This window comes from Lepisma saccharinum, chromosome 16, assembly GCF_977018435.1.
Source record: "Lepisma saccharinum chromosome 16, izLepSacc3.1, whole genome shotgun sequence".
In the NCBI taxonomy this organism is placed as follows: Eukaryota; Metazoa; Arthropoda; class Insecta; order Zygentoma; family Lepismatidae; genus Lepisma; species Lepisma saccharinum.
The window spans coordinates 39014474-39028564 of record NC_139244.1 but is presented as its reverse complement, the minus strand read 5'-3'; the positions used below and the strand labels follow the sequence as shown (position 1 = coordinate 39028564).

At 38.9% G+C, this 14091-nt stretch overlaps 1 protein-coding gene across 2 annotated transcripts in view; it reads left to right on the top strand.

Moving 5' to 3' along the window:
• GABA-B-R2 (gamma-aminobutyric acid type B receptor subunit 2) overlaps positions 1 to 14091 on the top strand; it is a 330120-nt gene that overhangs the window by 234324 nt on the left and 81705 nt on the right. For both annotated transcript variants that reach the window (XM_083138018.1, XM_083138017.1), the window contains exon 8: positions 9501 to 9623. In XM_083138018.1, the coding sequence (XP_082994144.1) occupies positions 9501 to 9623 (123 nt within the window). The remainder of the gene's footprint in view (positions 1 to 9500; positions 9624 to 14091) is intronic.

Below are 14091 nucleotides of genomic sequence, written 5' to 3'. Positions count from 1 at the left end.
AACTTAATTTTAATGAATAATATGTAATATTAAAAGTAAATATAATAAACCGTTGGAACATAATGAACGAAATTGTATATCTTAATATACAAACTAATAAATTTACACGGAGTATGCACAAAATTAATAACTCGGGCACAGAGATGGGTGAAGAAACACACAATCTATGTCTTAATTGTAACCTGATCTTTGAACAGCGAAAATTCAGAGCTATTAAACATTTGTTACTTTCATAGGTAGATAGTAGGAGGATGTGTTGACCGTTGAACCAATCGAGGAAGGAGACGATATGTTTTTTTTGTACTTGTACTCATAGCAAAGCAATGAGGGATGTGTAGTTTCTGGAATGCTTCTTGTCTTGACGATCTACTAGGTTAAACTGGGAGGGGTGGACAGATGTTGACGGCTGGTCAAAGAGTCGTTTATAACTCCAGGTAAAGCAACGATACCCCACCCTCGAATCCCTTCCTCACTTGTAAGCGAAAAGCTCCATTCTTCCACCGCGGCGACTGAAACATCACTTAAGAATAGACGACTCGTGACCTGGCTGCTTTTCCTGCGTAAAACTGTCAATGGCCATATTAAAACTGCATTCACGTCTGTCGCAGATGTAATTCTACTTCCTTCCAGACACAAAATGGCCGAGAAATCAACTGTTCAACCTTCAGCGCCGCGGTGGCAGAATCCGCAATATGCAACATAAGCAAAACTTGAATGGCATAATTGAATCACAAGAGCTGCTGAAAAATAACGCGATACGTTCATACATAATAGTACATTCTTACATATTATCTACATTTCTTTCGTTAATACAAACTATTATTAGTATTTATTCTCGCCGATTATTTTTTTTAATATTTGTGATCACATTCAAGTATCTCAATTTCTTTTTAAATTTGGAGGTCATATTTCATTCCCATACTCAACGCCTGGACATAACTTATCCAGGCCCGGATTTTTTTGACATTTCATCTTTTAACTGGTGCAACGTAGACATTGCTAACTAGTACAGAAATCCTGAACACCTTCCTCAGGTTGAAGAAATGTAATTTTTTGGGATCATTTTTTGGTAATTTTTTACTATTTTTTTTAATTTTCGGTCATTTTTTAAAATTTTGCGTCATTTTTAAAATTTTGCGTCATTTTTAGGTCATTTTTTTTAAAAAAAAATGTGTCATTGCATGCTGAAACATAAGAAGATCAACAATTTCCGTTTTGTCTGAATGTTATCTTGCGGTACTTACTCTGTGTTTAACTACCAGCGCATCAAAACCTGTCTGAAAATCGCGAAATGCAACATTGTCGAGTTTCTTATTCACAGTCCGTACAACACACCAAGGTGAAGAAGCAATTGTTAAATTGTTTGTCTTGGAATATATATACTATTTTCAATAAGCAGATTCAGTTTTGTACGAATTCTTGGGTCATTTTTCAAAGATTTTAGGTCATTTTACAGGATTTTTGTTGTCATTTTGAAGGTCATTTTTCAAAGATTTTTAGGTCATTTTACAGGATTTTTGTTGTCATTTTAATGGTCATTTTTCAAAGATTTTTAGGTCATTTTACAGGATTTTTGTTGTCATTTTAAAGGTCATTTTTCAAAGATTGTTAGGTCATTTTACAGAATTTTTGTTGTCATTTTAAAGGTCATTTTTCAAAGATTGTTAGGTCATTTTACAGGATTTTTGTTGTCATTTTAAAGGTCATTTTTCAAAGGTTTTAGGTCATTTTACAGGATTTTTGTTGTCATTTTAAAGGTCATTTTTCAAAGATTGTTAGGTCATTTTACAGGATTTTTGTTGTCATTTTAAAGGTCATTTTTCAAAGATTGTTAGGTCATTTTACAGGATTTTTGTTGTCATTTTAAAGGTCATTTTTCAAAGGTTTTAGGTCATTTTACAGGATTTTTGTTGTCATTTTAAAGGCCATTTTTCAAAGATTTTTAGGTCATCAAAATCCAGGTCCTGAGTCATAACACAAACACACTTTCAACTAGATTCACTCAATATCATAAAATGGACTTGAGGCAAACTTTGACAGACCTTTCTGATATGAACAATTGAACAGAAAGTGCTGAAGCAATTGTACAACCCTCGTATATTGTATCTAGAGCAATCAAGGAAAAGCACCAAGGGGTTATGTTTCTCTCCATCTCACCTTCCTTCAGGAAAAACAAGATGGATGGGGGAAGAGGGGAGCCCTGGGGGGAAACGGGAAGAAAAACAAAGCTATTCTGCTATTCTGTTTCGAGTTCCTCTTCTAAACATTTTCTCCCGTCCGGAGAGGTTGCTAAGGAAACACTCCTGCAGAATCAACACATGTTTTTCTTCCGAGGGGCCTAGGCGGAGTTTTAACGACTTTCTGAAGAGGAAGGGCAAGATGTGAGGTGAGTGTGAGGAAATGGGAGGCACATCGGGAAAGTCTGTTTAGGGAAGGTGCACCGTTGGGTTTCAAGTGCGCTGCGTCAACGATAGTGATTCATGCTTTGTCTAGGATTGCTGTACACTCACCTCAATTAGTAATCCGGCAGTTTGTTTCTTTACACAGCATTATTTGCAAAATATACTGGTGTGTCAATGTATGCTGTATAAAACACAAAAATTATTACTAACTTCGTTGACCCTGTACACCACGGGTCTTCTTTGACAATACATAGGCGTGCATACATACGGGGGGCAAGAGAGGGCAGTTGCCCTCCTTAAATACTCTCACTTAGAAATTTAGTGTAGAGGAATCGTATCACCGTTATTAAACAATATTATAGTATTTTTTTTTAAAAATAAGTATTTTCAATCCGACGAAAGTTCCAAGCAGATACGGAGGAGAAGAATGGTGCCTTATTTTCTATGAAATTGAACAATACTACTTCGTTCTGCAAATGACTTGTTATTAACACTAGCACACACTTTATTCGTTACTTGCGTTGCCTCTATAACTAACTAACTCTCTAGTCTTCTTAAACCCGAAGGTTCATGGCTGCAGCAACACAGGCCTTCCATCTGTCCCTATACTGAGCAAGATCTATATTATCTTTTCTATCCCTACAGATTTCCTTTACGCCCATGTCAACGTTATCCCTCCATGTGTTTGCAAAATAAATTGCCCATACATATGAAATCAATAGCGGCGATTTGGTGCCAAAACAAGGGGAGGTTAAGGACAGTTACGTTTTATTTGTAGACAAGACTTAGCATTAAGAGACCATAGTGCGGGAGGGGAAATTGCCACCACTGTTGGAAATCCATAAAATATATGTAGTTGCGTTGAATCTGCTGTACGAAACCATGTTTACTTGTAAAATAGTCTCTGAACCACAGAAAGGGGAAATATAGGAGAACTTTAATGCCACGGAAATTTGAATTCTAATGCAGTGATTTTCGGCGGCACACTCTATATACGCCCCTGTTTCAAACTCATGAATACAATAAAACAGTGAGATTTAACTTTTGTAAAGGTTTTGACCCCCTTAATCAGAGGGTCTGCGGACGCTTATGGGACAATAGCAACGAAAGAAATCTCTATCCTGAAGATCCGAAATAACTCCCAGTACGTTTGTACAGTCAGCGGCAATAAAATGGGACACGTAGATACTGAAATACTAGATTCCCTGTCAGGCGTTATGTGTGTTGCATAACTCTACGGCAGTGGTATAAGCTGCCATTGAAAACTTGCTATTAAAATCTACTTCCCTTGCAGGGAAGAGAGTACTTCAGGATCTAGGTGTCCTATTTTTATTGCCGGTGAGTGTACATTTCAATATAAAAGCCTTAGTGTGAAAGTTAGGAATTCTGCATGGAATCATCATCCAAAATACAGCACTGGAGTTTGTTCCTACTAGTTTCCGAGACCCATGTATTTTACATAAATGATTCATTTTCCGCTTGTCTGGACAAGTTTCAGGAAAATTCCGACTTGCATATGAACCATATACATTAAATCAATAGACAGTATCAGGGTTGGGCACACCATTGCAAATTCATGCAGATTAAAATCTCCACAGGATAAATACAGCTCGACAAACACAAGTACACTTCCACCGTATTGTTTGTGAGAGTTAAAAATCCTCTCAAAGTTTACTCTCACACGCGGCCACTCTGTTTGTATTTAAGCTATTTTCGTCGGTTTCCCTTCTCTGTAGATTAATTGCGACGACGAGGATTGATAGGTGATATAGATAGCGTGACAAATATACACCATGCCTTACACAGGATTCGAACCTACGATCTCTGGTGTCACAGCACGATTGGTGGATGAGCGGCTAGGGACAGCCTTAGCTACTTGGAAATGCATGCTAACAGGACCAAACCTGACCTACCTAACCTATCCACATAGGTATATAATAGCTTAAATAAACAAAACGTAACTTGCCTAACCTATTTACATGCTTATTTCTGCTATTACCGTATATCTCTGAATGCAAGACAACTCCGAATCCAAGACGACCCCCCATTTTTCAACAAGGTATTACAGAAAAAATATTTTCAAAACTTACAAATGGTTACCTGATCACAAGTAACTGAAGGAGATAGTAAAAGCACCGGTACAGAAAAAATAAAATGAGATACAGACGTCCCTTAACGGTGACAGTTTCATACATCGGAGACACATTTCTTCAATTTTACACAAGAAACTACTTACGGAAATGAGTTTCTCCAAGGTTTACAACGTTCGTCGAGGTTTTTTCTTTCATCGTGGAATATATTTGACCGGGAAATCATGTATTTTTCAAGAGAAATGTCTCACCGACGCACAATTGCCATTGCTTTCATTTGCTTGCCCTGCGACAACCGGATGCTGCGTACGTTTCATGACGTAAGCCCCTGTCAGTGTTTCAACCCCCTTTTTTTTACTGTGCTTGCCTAACGTAACCAATCCTAACCTAACCTTATCGGAAATGGTTCGCGGGGCTATCCTTGAATGGTTCGTGGGGCTATCGATCAGCTACCGTGCATAATGGTACGTGGGGCTATCCGTGAATGGTTTGTGGGGCTATCCATGTATGGTTCGTGGGGCTATCCGTCAGCTACCCGGGCTATACGTCAGCTACCCGTGCATAATGTATAATTTCCACCGGTGACGAACACGATAGTAGGTATTTTTCGGTGAAGAAGATTGAAACACTGCATAGCCACAACGTGAGTCAAGATGTGCCCGCCATATTGTGTATTCCGGAAGCGAAGAAAGGAATAAGAAAAAGCACTCAGAAATGTGAAAAATTGCGTTTGTTTTCGTGTAAAAAGCATAATGGCACCTTGAACTATGTTCCGCAATACATAATTGGTAAGTATGAACCATGCGATACACAAAATATCCGATTTTAATGTGTCTCCGATCTATGAAACTGTTACCCTTAGTCAGATACAGATCCCACTTAGTCCTCCTCACTGGAATGGTCCACAGAATCACAAATGCCACTACTTCCATTTCAATATTTTCGAAACGTCCACTCTGTGGGCCACTGAAAGCTTTTCTAGTCGATCGAGCATTTTTCAGACGTTCTTTCTCCTTTCGCCACCTCCGAACATTCGCTTCTTTGATTCCGTACTTCCTCGATGCCAATTGTTTATTGCTTCTGCATGTCGAACAACCATGATTTTGAAATTTGCGTCATAGTAACGCCTGCACCCTGTTATACAGAGTGTCTATAAAGTCACTTAACATTTCAATGAACTAATGACAAATCTTTTCTTTTTTTCCAAGTGATGTGATAAAATGTTCTCTATAGAAGAGAGAATAGCCGCTGTTTGTGCTCGTCTGCGTGGAATTACGTATGAACAGATGCGGACGGACTTCACTCGGAAATTCAGAAAACCAGGCCCCACTAGGCTGGCTATTAAGAACCTGGTCAACAAATTCAAGTGAATAGGTAGTGTTGAGGATGAAGAACGTCCTGGTAGGCCAGCCATAACACCACAAATTGTGGAAAATGTACAGGACGCGATCACACGTAGCCCCACCGCATCGACCACGCGACTCAGTATCCATAATCCCAGCATCTACCAACTGTGGCTCATAGCACGGTGGATTGGGGCACTCCAAGCTTCTTACTATGCACCAACAGAATGGGGCACCGCCCCATCTTGCCATCATCGTTCGTGATCACCTAAAGGAAGTTTTCACGGGCAGATGGATTGGTCGTGCATCGCAACGGGGAGTTGCCCTCCCCTCGTTCTGACCCCATTACACGTCTCCTTTAAAGAGGTAGACTCAGGTGTATGCTAAACGGTGGATCAATTAAGCCCCATAAACTATTATTGGTTGACGAAATGACATCACTTTGGAAATACTTAGAGAAAATTCAAAACAGAAACTTAATTCTGCAGTAAACTGAGTGATCATTCTGAATATAAGCAAAATGACATTGAAACGACTATTAATTGTAATTGTAATTGTGCATTCCAAGTAGTTGTGAGCAGTGATGTGCGTCTAAGCGTAAACAACGATAGTCTACATTCTAACCTTAGTAGAATGCATTTAAGGATTTCATTTTAATACTAAGAAAACCAAACCTTACCTAACCACGAAAGCATATATCTTAAGTAATCGCTAAGACTCCGCAGTGTGTGTTGACAGACGTGAATCGGAATCGAGCCATGTAGGAATTGCATTCGTAGCATGGTGAAGTCACAATGGAAGAAAATGAACTTGGGCTGTTTTATCTAATCACCACTCATTCTTATTGTTGCATTTATCCAAAAGTGGCAAAAAATTAGCCTAAAATACAAATACTTGACTGGTGGAATGGTTAGCATAATGTGTCTGTGTATCTATTCTGATTTATGATTCACCCTTAACCTAAGTAGGTAGAAACATGATGTGAAATGACAAAAATTGAAATGGCAATTCATTTTATGAAGGTGTATCATTGCACACATACAGAATCTACACGTAGACTATTTTATACACGTATAGTACGTAATCTATGTAAACAACATGGCGAAAGGTGATAGCTTATCAAAGGGCGCCGTGGAATTGAAATAAAATGATACTGCGTGTCAGTTGCTGATGTGTGAGGAGAACTTTTCATACTCTTTCTTCCAAATTTGAAAAATTTCTCACCTAGGAAGAAACCTAATATAGGAAATATTCTAGTGTTTTATGGGGAAAAGACCACTCTTGCCTCACGACTGCCATCTGTTGTTGTTTTTGCATACTATTTATCTTCCTCCATAGTTGATAATAGAAGAGAAGAGAAAATTTGTTGTAAATAGGATTATTTTCATTTCGTTAGGAACCAATACAGTTAAAAATGTCACTTTCCTTTCATGAAACCCTAGAAAATTAATTTTAATGCACTTTAGATTGTCTTAGGCGTAAACTTATAGTCTACGGCACATCAATGGTTGTGAGCTCTCATCTCACTACTTCGTAACTGACTTGTTCAAATCATCCGCTTGGCGGCGTTAGTAACTTCCGCTATAACCTTTAATAGCTGATTGACGTATCCTATCAAAGAATGTGCCGCATTCACACGAAACTGTTATCGAGTACTTCTTTGAATGAATATTCGAATTTTTTAATTAAGGGAATTAAAAACTGGAGACATGTTGAAACCGGTTCAGGAACCGGTAACATGTCACGTAAAGAGAAATGAATGTGTGCCGTACATAATGCCTGTACCTGGTGTGACAGGTAGAATTGCGTTTTGTCGTTGTTCTTGATGTGAAATCAATAAAGACATATGACACCATTTCCACATGCCACATACCCTCCTATATGAGGCGTGTGCAATTTATTTTCACCCCTTTTCAGAATCTTTTTTCCGTTGCTGTTATTGTTCAAACAATGTGTCATTATATTGACTAATCCTTCAAGAGTACCAGTTCGAGTAATCGAAGTTAATTATCGTCAATCGAAACACTACGTTCTTGTGCTACATGCCGTAAAGGGTGACAAGGCATACGATTTAAAAGGGCTTCATATCCACAATGGATGATGAATAGAGCTCGGAGATTTATGTAATATCAAAGTACAAAATATGTACATAAATATGTAACAATTCATGATATAATATTTACCTAAATATGTTTTATCAAAAGAATATGTAGCTAAATATGTGACATCAAAGAATATGTAATATTAATAAGAATTGAGTATCCAAGCAATTTCAAGAATTCTGCTAGATATTTATTTTATTATAACACATTCAACATAATTTTAACGACATGAGTAGTTCAAATTAAAATTTGTATCAAATTTGTAATCTCAGAAAAGCACAGCAACGTGTACATATTTAAGAAACCAATTTTGTCAACTATTAAGGAGGGCGACTCTCTTTCGATAAATAACTGTTCCCGCATTGTTTTTATTTTTGTCACTGGCAGTCAATTTAGGTGCCCATAAGCACTATACATCTCATTGATTAGAAGATATGACATCACAAATGTTCATCATGTTTCAGAGATCGAAAATACAGGAAAAAAGATCATGATAGAAAAAATTACCAAAATATGTAGTTTTATGTAAAGTAAATTAGCAAATATGTAAAATATGTAATATCGTAACGTACTCTGAGTACGTGGGATCGAACCAAGAACCTTAACCATTGAGGGGGGGTGATGTAGCTCGCTTAATCATTCATCCTCATTTGAGCACTCGCCCTTCAAGGTAAGCCTAATGGTAATGGGCGAGAGGTACTAACTACACACTTGGAAATGGCAAAGCACAAGCTTTCGGATTTATACCTTCAAGTCTAGATCAACATGGTTGGAAGTAACAATACCTGTCTGTCTCTGATAATACAATTCCCCGCTGATAGCTGTTCATATCGAAACGTGTTCGATCGCTCAATCTCCTCAGTTCCTTTTTGTTCGGCGATTCCAGGCAAAAGACCCCACACCACACGTTGCTCTCTGTTTTGTTCTCTTTCCTCCTTCCCTGGTCGTTGGCCTGAAATACCAGCTGATCAGCACCTTAACTCCAATAGACCAGGAAGGATTTGTAAATTACTGATGTGACATTCTTTGAATGCCTGAGAGAGCAACGGCTGGCGACAGGGGTTATGAATTCAGGCTAGCTATAAATCTCAATTTAGAGGAGATTGATACGATATCTTGGCAAATATGTAAAAATATGTAACATTAAACTTATGTAAAATCATGTCAGTTATATAATTCGTTGACACTTTCCTGTTCAAGGTGTGTATCTAGAAAGGAACAGAATATGTAATTACATACAAATCAGAGCTGTAATGATGAGAGAGAATTTGCTAACTTTACCTTGAATTATCTTGATCGAACTTAACAGAATTTAATCGTACCCATAAAATCTCTGGAGTTAATCGTGAATTTAGTCAGCTAGTCCAGAATTCTTACGTAGATACCGCTAGCAATGCCTGCGTCTGAGCAGAGAAATTACCAATTTATAGTTGTTCTCTTCCCAATATAACGTATACATACTATGTTGGCACTTAACTATGTGCAAAATAAAATAGATCAGCGCTAGATATTTTGAACCTCTCCTTTGTTTTTATTTACATTTTCTATTGTCTTACTTCGCAGGTCATCAAAGACTACCAGCTGTTCATGGTGGTGGGTGTGTTGGTGGTCATTGACCTCGCCATTATGACCACGTGGCAGGTCACTGACCCTTTTTACAGGGAGACTAAGAAGATGGAACCTTATGTAAGTATTCGACGTTCTCATTAGTATAACACCATACTGACTACCTAACTAGAAATACCCCTCCTACTTGACCCGCAACTGCCTATCAATTGCCTATACTCTATCCCGGAAACTACGGAGCAAGCGAACAGAAACAAGTCTCTGCTCAAGAAGTGTCTCGAGAGAGCTTTAACAATGAACACGTGAGAGGGAAACTGAGTGCAAGAAGATGAAAAGGTGGCTGCAGCTACCAACAGTTTAGTTCCGACCGCTCGCTTTCTCCCCTTCTCTACCGTTATAATCGGTGTTGCTCCACAGATTCCTTGGACAGAGTATAAGTATGTCATGTGTTTAACTCACTACTTGTTTCTGCATTGAACTGCTAGAACTTGTCCTTAATCACGTGACAAATATTGTGGAACTTATTTGAACATACAATCGATGGGACCAATTGTTCATTGACACTTTCGGTTCTTTTTTCTTTACTGCATCTTGTGTCTTTTTGATTCAGAAGTTGTCTTCTGGTTGTTGAAAATTTGTTGCAGTTCTTCCTCTGTGACGTCACCTGAGATTTTATTTAGTGGGCTTGACAATGATTGAAATATTCAGGTAGACTTCGATGAAGCCATTATTGCTATTATGTAAGATTCTCACCTTTGATCTTTCGTTCTTTCTAATTCTCTTTGTCGCTTCTTTTATATTCTATCTGTCTGAGGCTTTCTGTGGTGGATTCTTTATTTCTTTTTTTCTGTCTGTTCGTCAGTTTGCTTTCTTTTTTTTTCTTTGCCTCTCCCTCCCTCCATTCTGTCTCTCCCTCTTTTTCTATCTTCTTCTTCTTTCTTCTTTATACGGTGCTACAACTCTCTCAGAGTTTTGGCCAGCTCAACAATATTGTATCACTGCTTTCATTCTCCTCAAATCATCTTCGACGTCAGCTTCCAATTTCTTTTTTTGGTCTTCCTCTTAATCTTCGGTATGCGCCAAAATATGGTGGCTGCGGTGGCTCAGTCGGTAACGCGTCTGACTACCATGCTCAAGGTCCCGGGTTCGATCCCCGGCCGGTTCAAATCCGGGAACTTTTCTAACGATGGAAGCGGCCCCGGCGCCCACCCAGCGTCGAATAACATGGGTACCTGGGGGAAACCCTGTGGGGTAAAGGCGGTCAGGGGCGTGATGCTGATCACATCACCCCCACTCACGACCGGATCAAGAAAGTGTGGGGCGTTACCCCCTATACGCCTTCATGGCGTGGTGCTAAGCACAGGGGAACACTATACTTTTTACACTTTTATGCGCCAAAATATACAGTACTGAAACTCGCGCATCTCGAACACGTGGTTGCGTTTGTCGACGGGGCATAGCTCCAGCTGTACGTGTTCGCAGTAGTGAAAAGGAAGTTGTGTTGTGCAGTTGTTGTTGGAAATGGGTCTCTCGACGGAGGAAAAAGTATTCATAGTTGAGCATTATTTCCGCTCATACGGAAGCGGTCGTGAAGGTGGACCAAGTTTGAAAAAGTGACTGGTCTATATGCAACCCAAATGACATTCGTCCACTCCACATGCCCTAACCTAACCTAAGGTTTCCTGACAGTTATGCAACCCAAAAGGCAGGATTGTTATTTGGGTTGCATATAGACCAGTCACTATATTGTAACATGTCTTATACTTTTATTCATCTTTTCATGGTTTCCATTTTGTTATTCTTTAAACTGCTAAAGCTTCCTCCATCCTTTCAATATGGCCAGTGTTCGAATTGAAGAAAGTGCGGAGGAGGCTGGAGGACTTCAGAACTACTGATGAGTAGTGGGAACAAGTAGGGGCATGGTGGGGCAGTTGCCTCCCTCCCCCGACTTTGCCCCGCATTATGGCCTCTTAATGCTAAGCCTTGTTTACAAAGAAACATGAAACTGCCCTTGGCACCCAATCGCGGCTACTGATTTCAAAGTATAAATAATGTGTTGCAGCATGGTGTCCTTCCTGTAACCTCATTTTAGAAAATTGTGTCACAGGAATGATCATGCCTGTAGTTAGAGTTGAAAATTATCCGAGAAAGGCTTTTTTGGGTGGGGGTAGTTTTCTCCGCTGCTTTTTTTGTTGCACTTCTTTCTATTTTTACCTTTGCAAAACTTGGCATTACATACCTCAACACTCACAACTGAAACTGCAAGCGAAATACTGTACGTTAGCGGAAGTTGGCAAAAGGCCAAAATAATAGTTTCTAAAATCAATTTTTCAGTAGAAAAATCATAAATTCAAAAATAAACAGGCTTTTTTGCAACTCTGATTTTAGAGCCATTCACAGCGATAAATAACAATGCTCGTACTGTTTCATCCTTCGTTCGATTTCGTTGTTCAGTTTACTGAAACCTCTTTCACAATCAGTCATTGATACGAGAATGATCTGTAGCTTGCAGAAAATTCACTCAGCAAAGCCCCTACTGAGCTCATCTTCATGTTTTTGCATCCCTTGCGAACTGAACGGTCCCTTTCTATTGCAACCCTACCACGCAACAAAGTGATTTCTTTGTTGCCATACAACATATGTCTTATTTTCTGGTCACTTCTCATGGTTCATAACAGATGCTTCTTCGAATATTCCATTATCTTCAAATGTTGAATTAATGTTTATCAGTAACTCCCTGAAGGAAAATGGTTCCGATTTTTTTTTCTCATCGGCTTCAGATGTTTCGATTACTGGTACACTCAAAAATGCTTCGTTTTGAGAAAACTAAAATTCTACATCTTTATACTTTCTCCAGGGTGATCTTTCATTGAAGTTGGTGATTTTATTGCCACAGCCAGTTCCTGCCATGCAGTAATTACACTAGCACTTCTTCTCTGTAGAAGCAATGAAAACTGTTTGAGGAATCTAATACAACATTGGAAATACAAAGATCTACTACTAACAACTAAGTTTGTACCTTCCTTAGCAATCTTTACACTTTCTCTTCTTTTTCATCTGATTGCTTCACTGAGCTCACCACTCGTAAAGAAATGTACAGTCGGAGAAAGAATTACCTGGGCCACGGGACCTAGAATATCGTAACGTCTTAAAGCCTGTTGTTTATGCAACCCAAATAACAAATTATTCGCTTAAGTTTGTCTGGTGGATCTGAGTTCTCGGGAAGGATTGAGCATTGATAGCATGAGTCACATGACTCATGCCCCAGCAACAACAAACAACAGCTGGGTGCTACGTGGCCTCAAGAAGAACATTTTAGCAACTGTTTTCTTAACAAGATCTGCCACACGCTAATTGTTTCTCTATCTGGTATTGAATTCGGAAGCCTTTGATTGCATGTCGAAGACGTTACCACTACGCCATCGGAGAGGTAATGGAACGCCTTGAGAAAGACACGAGTGAAACCATATTTAGCGTAAATTTTAAAAATAAGACAATATTTTGTGGTCACAGTTTCGAACCGTGGGAGAGGCATAGATTTTTTTGTCCCATCGTCCATTTCACGAGTTTACTCACAGACACATTTAACACGAGTGGTAGAAGAAAAGCGAAGTAAAATAACTGAAACAGAAATAAAAGAAAAAAGCGAAACAAATTTTATCCACAATATTCTGCAGTCACTTCAGTCGTATTCACGGAATGCTACCTTTAAAGAGAGGCGTGGTCTCTAACTTGTCTTTTCCCCTTCCTTTGTGCTCTCGATTCCCTCTGTCACGATTGGTCTAAAACTAATCAATGCGACGTTAATTAAACAATCGAAACAACGAAACAATGCACAATCAACTGATCAACATTCCAGTTTCTTTCGAATCGGAAAACAATTGAGATGCTGTAAAATGAAGCAAGATGCAGTAATAAACTGGGAATTTGGTACGGTATAGAATTAAATCGGTGAAGATGTTCAATCTGATTGGATTTTTGTTATTTAGTGTTGCTATTCTTTCACTTTTTGCAAATAGCGACGATGAAGATGAGTAATGAGTGATGATATGATGACATTGACTAACGGACACTCACCAAGAACACCCATGGCAAAGCCGAGATTCGAACCAGGGACCCATGCTGTCGTAGCGCGCTGTGCTAACCACTCCGCCACGGAGGTTGGTTAGGAGTGGACATTATACCATATTTTGTGTGCGTAATTGGGATCAATCAATGGAATGACTAGGCATATTATATTATTAATATATTCATATCATAATATCAAGTCATATTATTCGGCACGAAGTAACATCAGACATAGACTATTCAATCTTGCATTATTGCCTTCCAACTATTTCTTCGACTTCAGGTTAATAACATCAATAAGATAAATTATGAAACAAATGATAATGAATGTGGGATATTGACAGTTATTTCGAATTACCTGACACAAGCAACATTAAGCAGACTCGGTGGGCGAGCTCATTAAGTGATCGACATTCGATCTCGTCACCAAAGTTCCCGGATTTGAGTATCGTCCTTGTCACAGGTGTTTGAGTATTTCGTCGTTAATTTCATGTAATGGTCACTCGTCCGCGACTAGGAA